Raw genomic sequence first — 18,519 nt, forward strand, 5'->3', positions numbered from 1 at the left:
GAACAAATAATAAAAATTGGGAGTGCCATACTATGGAGCTGCTGTCTTTCAAATAAGATTAAGTCTACCCTTTCAAGAGGATGTAAAAAATCCCATGACAATATTTCATGGAAAAGCTGGATGGTTCTCATCTATGTCCTGGCAATATTTAACCCTCAATAAACATCACTAAAATCAAATTATCTGACCATCAACACACTGCTGTGTTTGGGATGTTGCTGTGTGGAAATTGGCTGTTGCATTTCCTATATCACAGCAATGACTGCACCTCTTAACTGGCTGCAAAGTGCTTTGGGAATATGCAAATACTAGCCCATTTTCTTCTTTTCATTTCATAGAAAAGAGATTGGATGCTTCTAGCTCGATCTGAACCTCAGGTAATGGGACCCACTTGGTCTGTTCATGTTGACTCCTATTACGTCATACTGCCTTCGACCACACTGACACTCTTGGTGAAGTCCGTAGCGGTGCAAGAACTTCTTTTACCCTGCGACCTTCCTTACAGACCTGATGAACCACCAGAAACAGCTCTAAGTAGAATAGAGGTGAGTGACTGCGCTGGTCAGTCATATGGACTTGGGAAGAGAGGAGGTATTGGGGTGAAGTGAGCTAACACCCTCATTCAAATAGAATTTGCTCAGATATTAAAGAACTTTTAGTTACTTTTTGTTCTTACATACGAACAAGGAGCAGGAGTAGGTCATTCAGCCCCTCGAGCCTGCTCCACCAATTAATAAGATCATGGCTGGCCAGATAGTAACCTGAAATCTGCATCCCATCTACCCATGATAACCTATCACCCCCTTGCTTACCAAGAATCTATCCACTTCTGCCTTAAAAATATTCAAAGACCCTGCTTCCACCACCTTTTCAGGAAGAGAGTTCCAAAGACTCACGACCCTCTGAGTGAAAAAATTTCACCTCATCTCTGTTTTAAATGGACGACCCCTTATTTTTAAAGAGTGACCCCTAGTTCTAGATTCTCCCACAAGAGGAAACATCCTCTCTACATCCACCCTGTCAAGTTCCCTCAGGATCTTATATGTTTCAATCAAGTCACCTCTTACTCTTCCAAACTCCAGTGGATACAAGCCCAGTCTATCCAACCTTTCCTCATAAGACAACCCACCCATTCCAGGTATTATTCTGGTAAATCTTCTCTGAACTGCTTCCAACACATTTACATCCTTCCTTAAATAAGGTGAACAATACTGTACACAATACTCCAAATGTGGTCTCACCAATGCCCTGTACAACTGAAGCATTACCTCCCTACTTTGGTATTCAATTCCCCTTGCAGCAAATGATAACATTCTATTAGCTTTCCCAATTATTTGCTGTACTTGCATGTGCATGTGATTCATGCACTGGGACACCCAGATCCCTCTGCACCTCAGAACTCTACAATCTCTCACCTTTTAGATAATCTTTGTTCTTCCTGCCAAAATGGACAATTTAAATTTTCCCACATTATACTCCATCTGCCAGATCTTTGCCCACTCACTTAACCTATCTTTATCTTTTTTTAGCCTCCTTATGTCCTCTTCAAAACTTACTTTCCTACCTAACTTTGTGTCATCAGCAAATTCAATCCCTATCCAAGTCATTTATATAAATTGTAAACAGTTGCAGTTCCAGCACTGATCTCTATGGCACACCACTCGTTACATCTTGCCAACCTGAAAAAGAGCCATTTATGCTTACTCTCTGCTTCCTGTTATCCAGCCAAACTTCTATCCATGTCAATATTTACCCCCTATTCCATGAGCCTTTATTTTCCGCAATAACCTTTGATGTGGTACTTTATCAATTGCCTTCTGGAAATCTAAATACTGTACATCCACCAGTTGCCCTTTATCCACAGCACATGTTACTTCCTCAAAGACCTCCAATAAGTTGGTTAAACAAGATTTCCCTTTCACAAGACCATGTTGACTCTGCCTGATGACCTTGAGCTTATCCAAGTGACTTGGTATAACTTCTTTAATAATAGCTTCTAACATTTTCTCTACGAAATATTAACAGGTTTCACAAATTTGAATGTCATACATTACAGATTGATTAATAAGTATGAAATAATTAAATATATACTTAACAGCCGTGTTTATGATAAAACCTTGTGAGTTTTCACCAGAAAGTTCAATCTGTTGCAATTCCAAGATTAGTATAAATATTACCCAGAATATATGTGAATTATAAAGGATTTGTTCCAGCACCCACTTTTTATTACTTTTTTGCATCCTTCAAGCATGTTTCATAATTGAATTACATAGTTATCATTCAACACCGATTTGATTATGTCCTGTACTTTCAGATATAGATCAATAGCTCTCTAACTTGATTATACTCCCAAATATTCCGGAACTGAGGTCTTTCTCAGGCATAAAAGCAAAATGCTGCGGAAACTGGAGATCTGAAATATAAACAGAAAGTGCTGGAAAAACTCAGCTGGTCTGGCAGCAGCTGTGGAGAGAGAAAGAGTGTTAATGTTTTGAGTCCAACATGACTCTTCTTCAGAACCAAAGAAAGGCAGAAAGGTGATGGGTTTTATGCTGTTGAAAAAGTAGGGAGAGTCAGGTAGAACAAAAGAGAAGGTCAAGGACAGGTTAGAGGGCGGAGGAAATTAAATTAAAAGCCATGGAACAAAAGGCAAAGAGAGTGGGGGTGGTTGTGGTAAAGGAACAAAGCATTGGTCCAGAGTGGATGTTAAAAGCAGAATAAAGATCAGTGTTATCTGAAGGCAAAATAGCAGACTGTGTTAATAGCAGAATAAATACCAGTGCTGTCTGAAAGCAAAACATGAGAGCAAGATTCAGAGGCGCTAGGGGAGAAAACATACAAAATTGAGGTCAGAATTCATGGTCTGAAATTGTTGCACTCAATGTTGAGTCCAGAATATAAGAACATAAGAACTAGGAGCAGGAGTGGGCAATTCAGCCCCTTGAGCCTGCCCCGTCATTCATTACGATCATGGCTGATCTCATTTTGGCCTCAGTTCCAATTTCCCGCCCTCTCCCCATGACCTTTCAACCCATTACTAATTAAAAATCTCCTCCTTAAATTTATTCAGCGTCCTGGCATCCACTGCACTCTAAGGCAGTGAATTCCACAGATTCACGACCCATTGAGAAAAGTAATTCCGCCTCATCTCTGATTTAAAACTACTTAGCCTAAAAATATGGCCTCTCGTTCTAGGGGAAACATCCACTTCACTTCTACTTTGTCTATCCCCTTTAGCATCTTATATACCTCAATCAGATCTCCTCTCATCCTTCTAAACTCTAGCGAGTATAGGCCTAAACTGCTCAATCTGTCCTCATAAGACAAGCCCTGCATTTCTGAAATTAATTTAGTGAACCTCCTCTGAACCGCCTCCAATGCAACTACATCCATCCTCAAGTAAGGGGATCAAAACTGTGCACAGTACTCCAGATGCAGTCTCACCAATGCCTTGTACAGTTGCAACAGCACTTCCCTATTTTTATGCTCTATTCCTTTAGGAATAAATGCCAAAATTCCATTTGCCTTCCTTATTACCTGCTGTACCTGCATACTAGCTTTCAGCAATTCATGCACAAGGACACCCAGATCCCTCTGCGCTGAAGTATTCTGAAGTTTCTCTCCATTTAAATAATAAGTCGCCTTTTTATTCTTCCGACCAAAATGGATAATCTCACACTTATCCATGTTAAACTCCGTCTGCCAAGTTTTGGCCCATTCACCTAACCTGTCCATATCCATTTGTAAATTTCTTATTTCTTCCTTGCAACTTACTTTCCCATCTATTTTGGTGTCATCTGCAAATTTAGCTATAGTACCTTCTATCCCTGAATCCAAGTCATTAATATGGATTGTAAATAGTTGGGGCTCGAGGACCGAACCCTGTGGCACCCCACTAGTTACAGCTTGCCATCCAGAAAATGACCCATTTATCCCGACTCTCTGTTTTCTATTGGTTAGCCAATATCCTCTATCCAAGCTAATATATTACCCCTAACTCCGTGTGATCTTATCTTGTGTATTGATCTTTTGTGCGGCACCTTATCAAAGGCCTTCTGGAAGTCCAGATATACTACATCTACAGGGTCCCCATTATCTATGTTGCATGTTACATCTTCAAAGAACACTAGCAAATTAGGCAAACATGATTTACTCTTCATAAAACCATGCTGACTCTGATGGATTGCATTTTGACTTTCCAAATGCCCCATTACTACTTCCTTAATAATGGATTCCAACAATTTCCCAATGACAGACATTAAACTAACTGGTCGATAGTTTCCTACTTTCTGCCTCCCCCCTTTTTTGAATAAGGTGTTATATTAGCATTTTTCCAATCGACCGGAACCTTTCCAGAATCCAGGGAATTTTGGAATTTTATAGCCAATGCATCCACTATCTCCGCTGTCACTTCCTTTAAGACCCTGGGATGTAGGCCATCAGGTCCTGGGGACTTGTCACCCTTTAATCCCAATAGATTGCTTAGTACTTTTTCTCTAGTGATGGTGATTGTTCTAAGTTCCTCCTTCTCTACGTCCTCTGCACTTCCTGTTACTAATGGGGTGGTACGAGCGTCCTCCACTATGAAAACTGAGGCAAAATATTGATTAAGCGTCTCTGCCATTTCTGCATTCCCCACTATTAACTCCCCAGTCTCATCCTCCAAGGGACATTCACTTTCGCTACTCTTTCCTTTTATATACTTGCAGAAGCTTTTGCTATCAGTTTTTACACTTGGTGCTAGTTTTCTTTCATAATTTACCTTTGTTCTTTTTATTATTTTCTGAGTAACCATAGAACCATAGAAAAGTTACAGCACAGAAGGAGGCCATTCGGCCCATCTGACTAGCCTGAGGACACCCAGGTGACCTTTCTAATCCCACCTTCCTGCACCCGGCCCATAGCCCTGCAGCTTACAGCACTTTAGGTGCAGATCCAGGTACTTTTTAAAAGAGTTTAGAGTTTCTGCCTCTATCACCAACTTGGGCAGCGAAATCCAGGCACTCACTACCCCCTGCGTAAAAAAGCTCTTCCTCATGTCCCCCCTACACCTTCTGCCACTTATCTTGAATCTATGTCCCCTGGTTCTAGAATTCTTCATCAAGGGAAACAATTTTATCCTATCTACTCTATCTATTCCCCTCATAATTTTGTACACCTCAATCAAGTCACCTCTCAGCCTTCTTTGTTCTAAGGAAAATAACCCCAGCCTATCCAATCTCTCCTCATAGCTACACTTTTCTAACCCTGACAACATTCTTGTAAACCTCCTCTGCACTCTCTCCAGAGCTATTACGTCCTTCCTGTAATGTGGTGACCAGAACTGCACACAATACTCCAATTGTGGCCTCACCAGTGTTTTATACAATTCCAACATTATATCCTTACTTTTATATTCTATACCTCTGCCAATGAAGGAGAGCATTCCATATGCCTTCTTTACAACCTTGTCTACTTGAACTGCTGCCTTCAGGGACCCGTGTACTTGTACGCCAAGATCTCTCACTTCATCTACCCGTCTTAGTATATTCTCATTTATTTTGTAATCCCTGTAACTGTTTGACCTCCCTAAATGTACGACCTCGTACTTCTCTATGTTAAAATGCATCTGCCACTTTACCGCCCACTCCACCAACCCATCTATGTCGTTTTGGAGATTATGGCTATCCTCTACACTATCCACTACTTGGCCAATCTTTGTATCATCTGCAAATTTCCCAATCATGGCCCCTATGTTCACATCCAAATCGTTAATATACAATACAAACAGCAAGGGTCCCAACACCGGGCCCTGTGGAACACTACTTTCCATTCGCAAGGGTATCCATCAACCATTACCCTTTGTTTCCTGTTACAAAGCCAACCTTTTATCCAGTTTGCCACATTACCCTGAATCCCATGGGCTTTTACTTTCCTGACCAATCTGCCATGTGGGACCTTGTCAAATGCCTTGCTAAAATCCATGTACACAACATCCACTGCACTACCTTCATCAACCCTTCTTGTCACTTCCTCAAAGAATTCAATCAAATTTGTGAAGCAAGACCTTCCTTTAACAAATCCATGCTGAACATCCCTGTCTAGCCCATGCCTTTCCACATGACAGTTAATCCTATCTCTCAGGATTGATTCTACTAATTTGTTCACCACCGATGTAAGACTAATTGGCCTATAATTGTTTGGCATTTCCTTTGATCCCTTTTTAAATAATGGAACTACGTTTGCATTTCTCCAGTCCTCTGGTACCTCCTCTGTATCTAGTGAAGATTGGAAAATCATCCTTAGAGCATCTGCTATCTCCTCCCTGACTTCCTTCAGTAGCCTCGGAAACAATCCATCTGGCCCTGGCAACTTATCAACTTTCAAGGATTTCAACCCTTTGAGTACTTCCTCTCTCTTTATGACTATCCCATCCAATATCTCGCAGTGTTCCTCCTGGACTATTATATCCACATCGTCCCTTTCCTTTGTAATCATGGAGACAAAATATTCCTTCAAAACCCTTCCCACAGCCTCTGCATCTACACACAAGTTTCCATCTTCATCTCTGATAGGTCCTACTTTTTACTTAACTAACCTTTTAGCATTAATGTATTGGTAAAACATCTTTGGGTTATCTTTAACTTTACTAGCTAATATTTTACTTGGTCCCTGCACTTCCTATATTCGTCTAGGGTATCTGCAGTGCTTAGTTCTTTGTGCCTATCGTATGCTTTCTTTTTCTGTTTGATCTTCCCCTGTATTCCTCTAGACAACCAGGGAGGTCTAGATTTGGCAGTACCACTCTTATTTGTGTAGGGGACATGTCTACTTTGTACAATTAGGATCTCACTTTTTAGTGCATCCCACTGGTCTTCCACTGTTTTATCCTCCAGCAGTGCTGTCCAGTCCACCTCAACCAAGTCCCTTCTCATTTCTGCAAAATTTGCCTTCCCCCAGTTCAAGACTTTTACTCCTGCTTTATCTCTGACCTTTTCCATGATAATGCCAATTCTAACTGAATTGTGATCACTGTCCCCGATATGGTTGCCAACTGTCGCTTCACCCACTTGCCCTTCTTCGTTCTCCAAGACTAGGTCTAGAATTGCATCTCCTCTCATTGGGTTTGTCACTAATTGGTTGAAAACATTTTCCTGGACACACTGCATGAGTTTTTCTCCCTCAGTGCCCATTAAATTGTTTGAATCCCAGTTGATATTTGCCTACATATTTGTTCTTCTATCTCCCTTTCACTATTTGGGGGTCTGTAGTATATTCCCAGTAGTGTGACTGCCTCTTTTTTATTTCTAAGCTCAATCCATAAAGCCTCGTTTGTTGACCCATTTAGTATACTATCCCTTCTCACAACTGGAATTGATTCTTTAACCATTAGTGCTATCCCCTTCATTTTTTATCTCCTACTCTTTCGTGTCTAAAGACTCTATAACCAGGGATATTTAGTTTTGTCCCTCCTTTAGAAAGGTCTCTGTTATAGCAATGACATCCTGCTGCCATGTGTCTACCTGTGCCCTTAACTCATCTACCTTGTTTGTAATACTCCTTGCATTGAAGTATAAACAGTTTAACTCCGTCAACTTCTCTTGCTGGACATTTTTTAAACTTTGCTTCTCCTGTAACTCCATGTCTATCACAACATCCCTAGCTAATGTACTACCTCCATTTTTCTGATCTGAATCTGACCTATCTGATCCTACTGCTGGGATCCCATTCCCCTGCCACACTAGTTTAAATACTCCCCAACAGAACTAGCAAAAGCCCCCGCAAGGACATTGGTCCCAGCTCTGCCTGGGTGCAGCCGGTTTTGTACAGGTCCCACTTTCCCCAGAACCGATCCCAGTGCCTCAAGAATCTGAATCCCTCCCGGCTACACCATCTCCACAGCCAAGTGTTCATTTGGTCTATCCTCTTATTCCCACTCTCGCTAGCACATGGAACTGGGAGTGATCCTGACATTACTACATTTGAGGTCCTGCATTTTAATTTATCCCCTAACTCCCTGTACTGAGCTTGTGGGTCCGCATCCCTTAGTTTACCTATGTCGTCGGTACCAATTTGTACCACGACATCTGGCTGCTTACCTTCCCTCCCCAGAATGGCCTGCAGCCGCTCCGTGACTTCCCGGAACCTGGGACCAGGGAGGCAACATACCATCCTTGATTCACATTTGCGGCCATAGAAGTGTTTGTCTGTGCCCCTAACTATTGAATCCCCTGTCACTATAACCCTGCCACTTGTTTTCCTCCTGCCCCCTGAGCAGCAGAGCCACCCACGGTGCCGTGAACTTGGTTGTTGCTGCTTTCCCTTGAGAGGCCAACCCCCCACCCCCCCCAACAGTATCCAAGGTGGTATATCTGTTAGAGAGGGGGATGACCACAGGGGACTCCTGCACTACCTTCCTGAGTCTTTTACTGTTCCTGATGGTCACCTATTCCCTTTCTGCCTGTGTAATCTTCACCTGCGGTGTGACCACCTCGCTAAACATGCTATCCACGACTTGCTCAGCATCGCGGATGCTCCACAATGAATCCACCCGCAGCTCCAGCTCCGAAATCCGGTTAGCTAGAAGCTGCATTTGGACACACCTTCCGCACACATGGTCAACAGGGATGCTGGAAGCGTCCCTCATTTCCCACATCCTGCAGGAGGAGCATATCACGGGTCTGAGATCTCCTGCCATGATGTCCCTCTCGATTTAGCTAGTTACTCCCTTAAAAAAGTACGCTTGCTCAGGGCCTTATTTATGTTAGCTAGGAACCTTGTTTCTTGACTAATGATACTTGTACAGTACTACTCTATACTTTTTTTGAGCTCCTACCTCAGTATTAAGCAATGAATAACTTTAATAGATTGAAAAAAAAGCTCACCAGGATTTACTCACCAATCAGCTGTTTATTTTTTAAAATCCACTTTCAGAAGAGTGTCCCTCACAGGTCTGGTGCACTCCTGAAGGCACTGCCTCTCCCTTTCTCTTTTTTTTGGTTTGAGGAAGAGGGAGGGATGGAAACACTACAGCAATGTAATGTTTGTGGCTATTCCCTTCTTTGACAGTGGGTCCTCCTCGATTCCCTCCTGAGTCACGGTGTCTGCGGTGACTTCTCCCAGAATGCTTCAGTCACTTCTCACTAAAGCCCTCTGTTGGGTGCTCTTCCTTTTGTTGATTGCAAGAGCCCTTCTCCTCGATTCCCTTCTGAGTCACGGTGTCTGCGGTGACTTCTCCCAGAATGCTTCAGTCACTTCTCACTAGCACCCTCTGTTGGATGCTCTTCCTTTTGTTGATTGCAAGAGCCCTTCTCCTCGATTCCCTTCTGAGTCACGGTGTCTGCGGTGACTTCTCCCAGAATGCTTCAGTCACTTCTCACTAGCACCCTCTGTTGATCTTTAAAAGTTTCCCAATCTTCCAGCCTGCCACTGACCTTTGCAATTTGGTATGCCTTAGCTTTTGCCTTTATGTTATCTTTAACTTCCTTGCTTAACCACGGATGCTTCCCCCCACCATCACCGCACCCCCCCCCCCCCCCCAACCCCCCAAACCCCCCCACCCCTCTTACCATCTTTCTTCCTCTTTGGAATATATTTAACTTGGGAGGAATTGAATATCTCCTTAAATATCTGCCACTGTTCATCAACTATCCTAGCCTTCCTGCCCAGTCCACCAGGGCCAAATCTGCCCTTATGCCTATGTAGTTACTTTTGTTTAACTCCAGAACACTTGTGTGGGACTCAAGTTTCTCTCTCTCAAACTGAATTTGAAATTCTAGCATGATATGATCACTCTTCCCTGGAGGATCCTTTACTCTGAGATCATTAATTAATCCCATCTCATTACACAAAACCAAATCTAGAATAGCCTGCTCCCTGGTTGGTTCTACAACATATTGCTCCAAGACACAATCTCTAATACGCTCTATAAACTCTCCCTCGAGGCTACCTTGCCAATTTGATTAGTCCAGTCTCTATGCATATTAAAATCACCCATGATTATTGCCGTGCCTTTCTTACATGCTCCCAGCATTTCCTGGTTTATACTGTGCCTCACTGCTGAACTACTGTTTGGGGACCTATAGATTACTACCACCAGGGACTTCTTTCCCTTGCTATTTCCTATTTCTACCCAGGCTGACTCCACATCTTGCTCTCCAGTGCCTATATCATTCCTCACTATAGCACTGATCTTTTCTTTTACTAACAAAACTACACCACCTCCTTTTCCTTCCTGCCTATCCTTCCGAAACACTGAGTACCCTTGGATGTTCAACTCCCAAACCTGTTCTCCCTGTAACCACGTCTATTAATCACCACCAAATCATACCTACCAAATCATACCTATTTATCTCTATTTGCGCTGTTAACTTATTAGTTTTATTCCGAATGCTACACGCATTCAACAAAGCCTTTAAGCTTGCCCTATTGTCAATTTTCCCGACTCTTATATGATTCTTTGTTGCAATATGGTGTTCACACTCTGTACCTTCCTTTCGTTTATTGGCAACAAATCAGCGTCGTCACTAACTTGCACTCTTACCCTCTCCTTAAACTTTGATTTTTTTATATTTCCATGCAACTGAACCTCCCCCACTATTTAGTTTAAACCCCTATCTACAGCCCTAGTTATGCGATTCACCAGGACACTGGTCCCAGCACGATTCAAGTGGAGCCGGTCCGAATGGAATAGCTCCCTCTTTCCCCAGTACTGGTGTCAATGTCCCATGAAGTCGAACCCATTTTTCACAAACCAATCTTTGAGCCAGGCATTTACCTCTTTAATCTTATTGACCCTGCGCCAATTAGCTCAGGTAGTAATCTGGAGATTATTACCTTTTTGGTTCTGCTTTTTAATTTAGCCTCTGGCTGCTCGTCTTCCCTCAGTACAACCTCCTTCCTCGTTCTACCTATATCGTTGGTACCTCCCACTCCAAGTTCCTCTGCAGCCCAGATGAAATATCCTCAACCCTGGCACCAGGTAACCAACACAGCCTTCGGGACTCTCGATCCTGGCTACAGAGAACAGTATCTAGTCCCCTAACTATACTATCCCCGATTACAACTACATTTCTCTTTTCTCCCTCCACTTGAATGGCTCCCTGTACCACAGTGCTATGGTCAGTTTGCTCATCCTCCCTACAGTCCCTGCTCTCGTCCACTCATGGAGCAAGAATCTCAAACCTGTTGGATAAGGGCAAAGGCTGAGGCTCCTGCAGTGCTATTTCCTGGATCCCTCCACCTGCCTCATTCATAGTCACACCCTCCTGTCCCTGACCACTGGCCGAATTTAAGGTAGTTAAGCTAAGGGGTGTGACTGTCTCCTGAAACACAGCGTCCAAGTAACTCTCCCCCTCCCTGATGTGTCGCAGTGTCTGAAGCTCAGACTCCAGCTCATCAACTCTGAGCCGGAGTTACTCGAGCAACCAACATTTGCTACAGATGTGGTCACTAGGAACCACAATAGGGTCCACCAGCTCCCACATCATGCAGCTACAACACATCACCTGGTCCTGCATCCCTATTTTATTTAATTAGTTTTTCAATTTGTTTTTAAATTTCCTACTGGTCTTTAGTTTATCAATCTGTAAAATATTTCTCCTATTTACCTTTAATCTGAAAGCAAGTTAGAATAGAGATTCAAAATACGCTTTTTAACATCAACTGGAACTCGCTCTCTCTGCTGAGTTGAAGCTGAAGTGTTAGGCCTCCGATCCTGGGCCCCAGTAGTCACCTTTAACCTGAAATCAACTTAGAATGGGTAGTTCAAACTAGCAGTTACTTACCAACCAATGAACTTACGGTTTTCCTGTGATGTCACTCTTTGTTTTTTTTTCCACTCGGTGACAGTGACTGCAGAGGACATTCTTCCCAGACTGCTTCATGGTGATGGTGACTGCAAAGGACACTCTTCCCAGACTGTTTCACAGCAACGGTGATTGCAGAGGACACTCTTCCCAGACAGAAGGCTGTAAAATGCCTAATCGGAAGAGGATGTGCTGTTCCTCCAGGTTGCATGGGGCTTCACTGGAACATTACATTAGGCTGAAGTCAGAAATGCGAGCACGATGATGAATTGAAATGGCAAGCGACTCATGGTCATGGTCATGCTTGCGGACTGAACAGAGTGTTCTGCAAAGCAATCACGCAGTCTGTATTTGGTCTCCCCAATTTAGAGCAGATCAACCGCAAGTACAGTAGACTAAGTTGAGACAAGTGCAAGTAAATTGCTGCTTCACCCAGAAGGAGTATATGGGGCTTTGGACAGTAAGGAGGGAGGAGGTGACACCAAAGGGACTGTTTCCCCTGCGACACACTGGTCCATTCCTCTATCAACTCCCTTCTAATGAACGAACAAAGAGAACTTTTCCATCTGATGTGTCTCTGACGACTAACCATTTTAAGATAGTAACAACTTAAGAATCATACTTCTCTACTTAACAAAAACCAAAAGTTAACATTACTACAATGTAAAGATTCACCCTTTCCTTGTACAGCAAATTTATATTTAACCATATAGGTGGGCAGATTAATGCATAGGCTCCTGTCCACATGGTCTGTACAAATAGGGAACTCCCAATAAAAATCACCTTCAGGGAAAAACTGCATGCAACCACTGAATCAAAATATTCTCACATTTAAAGATATTGTGTCACGACTCATGGGGTAGTGCACTGTAATATCAAGCCCCACTGTTCCTCAAGCCGTGACAAATGTGAAAAATTTGACCAAACCACCAGATTGCCCCAATTCTACCTAACTTTTTAATTTAGTTTAACAGAATATGAGCACCAGGTTTGTAAACTTATTAAGTAAATAACTGTTTATTGAACAAACTATCGTTAACCAGTGGCAAAAGAAAGAAATACGAACTGCTAATTCCTAACACGATAAAACTCTGCCCCCTTCTTAAATCCCCATACACACACACACACACACACACAAATGTACAGGACACATAAGTCACTCAAAAACATGGATTTTAAGGATGGGATAAAACAGTTCAATAGCACTATAAGACCATAAGACATAGGAGCAGAAATTAGGCCATTCGGCTCATCGCGTCTGCTCCGCCATTCAATCATGGATAAGTTTCTCAACCCCATTAACCGCCTTCTCCCCGTAACCTTTGATCCCCTTACCAATAAAGAATCTATCTATCTCGGTCTTAAATACACTCAATGACCTGGCCTCCAGAGCGTCCTGTGGCAATGAATTCCAAAGATTCACCACTCTCTGGCTAAAGACGTTTCTCCTCATCTCTGTTCCAAAAGGTCTTCCCTTTACTCTGAGGCTGTGCCCTCAGGTCCTAGTCTCTCCTACTAATGGAAACATCTTCCCCACATCCACTCTATCCAGGCCTTTCAGTATTCTGTAAGTTTCAATCAGATCCCCCCTCATCCTTCTAAACTCCATCGAGTATAGACCCAGAGGCCTCAAATGTTCCCCATATGTTAAGCCTTTCATTCCTGGGATCATTCTCGTGAACCTCTTCTGGACCCTCTCCAGGGCCAGCACATCCTTCCTGAGATACGGGGCCGAATATTGCTCACAATATTCTAAATGTGGTCAGACCAGAGCCTTATTAAGCCTCAGCAGCACATCCCTGCTTTTATATTCTAGTCCTCTCAAAATAAATGCCAACATTGCATTTGCCTTCCTAACTACCGACTCAATCGGCAAGTTAACCTTAAGAGAATCCTGAACTAGGACTCCCAAGTCCCTTTGCACGCCAGATTTCTGAATTCTCTCCCCATTTAGAAAATAGTCTATGTCTCTATTCTTCCTACCGAAGTGCATGACCTCACATTTGCCCACGTTGTATTCCATCTGCCACTTCTTTGCCCATTCTCCTAACCTGTCCAAATCCTTCTGCAGCCTCCCCTCCTCCTCAATACTACCTGCCCCTCCACCTATCTTTGTATCATCTGCAAACTTAGCCAGGATGCCCTCAGTTCCTTCATCTAGATCATTAATGTATAAAGTGAAAAGTTGTGGTCCCAACACTGACCCCTGCGGAACTCCACTAGTCACCGGCCGCCATCCTGAGAAGGATCCCCTTATCCCCACTCTCTGCCACCTGCCAGCAGCCAATCTTCTATCCATGCTAGTACTTTGCCTCTAACACCAACAGAAAATAAAAAGATAAAAGCAAAATACTATGGATGCTGGAAATCTGAAACAAAAACAAAAATTGCTGGAAAAACTCAGCAGGTCTGACAGCATCTGTGGAGAGGAAGACAGAGTTAATGTTTCGAATCCATATGACTCTTCATCAGAACTAAAGAGAAAAAGAAATGTGGTGAAATATAAGATGTTTAAGGGGGTTGGGACAGGTGGAGTTGGATAGAGGGTCAATGATAGGTGGAGGCAAAGGAGAGATTGCCAAAGATGTGTTGACGGAGGTGATATTAGCTAAAGGATGTGCTAATGGTGACATTAAGGGTAGAAGTGACAGATGGCCCTAGTGAGGGTGGGGTGGGGGGAAAGGGTCGAAATAGGCTAAAAAGTGGAGATAAAACAATGGATGGAAATAAATTTTAAAAATAATAATAGAAATAGGTGGGAAAAGAAAAAAATATATAAATATATATATAATAGTTATTAGAAAAAGGGATCAAAAAGGGGATGAGGATTGTTTTATCTCCACCTTTTAGCCTATTTCGTCACCGTCAACACCCCTTTGACCTTTTGTTTATGACATCTTTGGCAATCTCTCCTTTGCCTTCACCTATCCCTGGCCCTCTATCGAGCTCCACCTGTCCCATCCCCCTTAAACAGCTTATATTTCACCACATTTCTATTTCTCTTTAGTTCTGATGAAGAGTCATACGGATTCGAAACGTTAACTCTGTCTTCCTATCCACAGATGCTGTCAGACCTGCTGAGTTTTTCCAGAAAATAAAAATATATATTCCTTACAATTGTCAGAAAGGGTGAGGCAGAGTCAGAAGATTCACTACAATATACATACAAAATTGAGCAGTTTCACTTAAATGTAGTATTCTGTGATGTGATTTGCTTTATTATTAATGCAATGTGTAAACCTGTCACAGGTCTACTTCTTCGTATCATTTACTACATTTTATTTTTCAATAATTAGGGTGACAGGAGGAGGGGACTAGTAAGAGGGCTTCGAGAACACCAAATGTTCATGGTGCCCAGGGCCCCACAAATCCAAAAAAACAAACAAAAGTTTTTATTTTGTACTTTTGTAGGACATATTGGATAGCCTAGATGTAGAATCAACATATAACCCACTGAGTCTGAGAAGTAATCTGTATAAACATCTCAGAGGAACTTTGGTTAGAACTCCTTATCGTCAACAACCAAAGCAAGTACAACGTAAAGAACAAAATCATCCTGAACAACCATACAGACAGGTATTTATATTCATTTATATTTGTGATTTCCCACACTGTTCTCGCTAATTTGCGGGTGTGCAGCCACGCAACAGATACTTATAGGCCATGTTCCATGATAATACTTGTAGTGGTTTGTGTAAGCTTGACACAGTAAGTATTTAAAATTTTTATCCAGTGTTCTAATGCTGAGAGCAAGCTAGTGTGTAGAAAAAAAATCTCACAACAAATTAAAAAGTAGATACAAATAATAGAGACTAAGACATGGCAGAGCAGGTTGTGTCTGGACTGCAGTATTGGGAATTTGTGGTCAGTGAAAATATCCAGAGTGAACACATTTGCAAGTAGATACCTTCATCTTGAATCTCTCTGACTCAGTCATTTCTCTGGAATGCAAGCTGGAAACACTCTGAATACATAAGAGGAGCGGGACGGTGAGGGGGGCAGGGGGGTAGCAGGCTGTGGTGGCAGCGAAGGGTTCCTTGTTATCAGGCACTCTGTGCCTCATCGGGATTTTGGCATCGGGAAGGGGGGAACGGCTATAAACTGCTCCCCTGGCCTTGCCTCCAACCCCACACCCAGCCACCACCACCCACCCCCCACCACTGCAACCTTCACCACACAACCCCATCCCGATTCACCTTTGGTCTGGGTCCTGTGGTGTTCCTGGGCCTCTGGTGGGTGCTAGCAGTGACAAGTAGCTGGCCTCTGATTGGCTGGCAGCTTTGAATGGTTAAGACTTTCACTGCTGGGTAAATCAATTGCAGGAGAGGCCCGACAATGGCTACGTAAGGGCACTTGATTTTGTCAGGCCTCCCCCAAGGAACTGATGGGGATTCCTTACCGCTTTTCCAACCAACGGGCAAGACTCCTGTTGGCTGTACAAAATCCAGCCCTTAAGAGTCAGTAGGGGATCTTATAGGAAACAGTGATCATAGTATTAGAATGTTTAGATTAGCCACCGAAAAGGACAATATGCAGTCTAAAGTAAAAGTATTAATCACAGAATCACAGAATGCAGAAGAGGCCCTTCGGCCCATCAAGTCTGCACTGACACATGAGAAACACCTGACCTACCTACCCAATCCCATTTACCAACACTTGGCCCATAGCCTTGAACGCTATGACATGCCAAGTGCTCATCCAGGTACTTTTTAAAGGATGTGAGGCATCCCGCCTCCACCAACCCCCCAGGGAGCGCATTCCAGACCGTCACCAAGCTCTGGGTAAAAGTTTTTCCTCACATCCCCCCTAAACGTTCTGCTCCTTACCTTGAACCTGTATCCCTTCATGACTGACCCTTCAACTAATGGGAACAGCTAATCCCTATTCACCCTGTCCATGCTCCTCATAATCTTGTACACTTTGATCAGGTCACCCCTCAGTCTTCTCTGCTCCAACGAAAACAACCCAAGTCTATCCAAACTGTCTTCATAACTTAAATGTTTCATCCCAGGCAACATCCTGGTGAATCTCCTCTGCACCCCCTCCAGTGCAATCACATCCTTCCTACAATGTGGTGACCAGAACTGCACACAGTACTCCAGATGTGGCCTCACCAAGGTTCTATACAACTCCAACATGACCTCCCTACTTTTGTAATCTATGCCTCAATCGATAAAGGCAAGTGTCCCATATGCCTTTTCCACCACCCCACTAACATGTCCCTCTGCCTTCAGAGATCTATGGACACACATGCCAAGGTCCCTTTGTTCCTCAGAACTTCTTAGTGTCATGCCGTTCATTGAATACTTCCTTGTCAAATTACTCCTTCCAAATTGTATTACCTCACATTTTTCAGGGTTAAATTCCATCTACCTCTTATCTGCCCATTTGACCAACCCATCTATATCTTCCTGTAGCCCAAGACACTCAATCTCACTGTTAACCACCCGGCTAATCTTAGCGTCATCCGCAAACTTACTAATCCTACCCTCATCTATGTCGTTTATATAAATGACGAATAATAGGGGACCCAGCACAGATCCCTGTGGTACACCACTGGACACTGGCTTCCAGTCACTAAAGCATCCTTCTGTCATCACCCTCTAGACTGAATCTTGGGCCAATTTCAGTAGGTTGAGACTGATATCTAACATCAAGCGGAATCCAAAAGCCTTCTACATGCTGGGCTTCAGGCTGAATACACTGGTCTTGTGAGCTTCCTTTAGTAGTCTGATTCTGATTTAAAGATGTAGACAGCTGATCTGGCTAGTCCCCTGGAGACAGTAGCACTTGGTGAAATTCTTCTAAGAAGTTGCAGTCAGCAGCAGGGGCATCCCTGGATGGTCATGGTCAACAAACAGGGTTCAAAGCTTGCAAAAACAAAAATACCTGGAAAAACTCAGCAGGTCTGACAGCATCTGCAGAGAGGAACACAGTTAACGTTTCGAGTCCGAATGACTCTTCATCAGAACTAAGGAAAAATAGAAAAGAGGTGAAATATAAGCTGGTTTAAGGGGTGTGGGACAGGTAAAGCTGGATTAAGGGCCAGTGATAGGTGGAGATTGCCAAAAGATGTCATAGACAGAAGGAAAAAGAGGTGTTGACGGTGGTGATATTAGCTAAGAAATGTGCTAATGGGGACATTAAGGGTGGAAAGCAGGATGAGCAAGGGACATATAGCCCTAGTGGGGGTGGGGGGGAATCGAAATCAGCTAAAAGGTAGAGATAAAACAATGGATGGAAATACATTTAAAATAATGGAAATAGGTGGGACAGGAAAAATATATACAAATTATAGGAAAAGGGGGGATCGGAAAGGGGGTGGGGAAGGAGGAGAGAGTTCATGATCTAAAGTTCTTGAACTCAATATTCAGTCCAGAAGGCTGTAAAGTACTGAGTTGGAAGATGAGGTGCTGTTCCTCCAGTTTGCATTGAGCTTCACTGGAACATTGCAGCAGACCAAGGACGGACATGTGGGCATGAGAGCAGGGTGGTGTGTTGAACTGGTAAGGGACAGGGAGGTCTGGGTCATGCTTGCGGACAGACCGAAGGTGTTCCGCAAAGCGGTCACCCAGTCTGTGTTTGGTCTCTCCAGTGTAGAGGAAACCACATTGGGAGCAATGAATGCAGTAGATTAAACTGAGCGAAGTGTAAGTGAAATGCTGCTTCACTTGAAAGGAGTGTTTGGGCCCTTGGACGGTGAGGAGGAGGGAAGTAAAGGGGCAGGTGTTGC

General features: G+C 43.2%; 1 protein-coding gene across 1 annotated transcript in view; it reads left to right on the forward strand.

The window, feature by feature from the left end:
- LOC121275919 (meiosis 1 associated protein) overlaps positions 1 to 18,519 on the forward strand; it is a 103,917-nt gene that overhangs the window by 67,829 nt on the left and 17,569 nt on the right. Inside the window, exons 9-10 of the mRNA XM_041183756.1 lie at positions 339 to 545; positions 15,198 to 15,362. Of these exons, the coding sequence (XP_041039690.1) occupies positions 339 to 545; positions 15,198 to 15,362 (372 nt within the window). The remainder of the gene's footprint in view (positions 1 to 338; positions 546 to 15,197; positions 15,363 to 18,519) is intronic.

The sequence above is a fragment of the Carcharodon carcharias genome, chromosome 1 (genome assembly GCF_017639515.1).
Source record: "Carcharodon carcharias isolate sCarCar2 chromosome 1, sCarCar2.pri, whole genome shotgun sequence".
NCBI classification, from domain to species: domain Eukaryota; kingdom Metazoa; phylum Chordata; class Chondrichthyes; order Lamniformes; family Lamnidae; genus Carcharodon; species Carcharodon carcharias.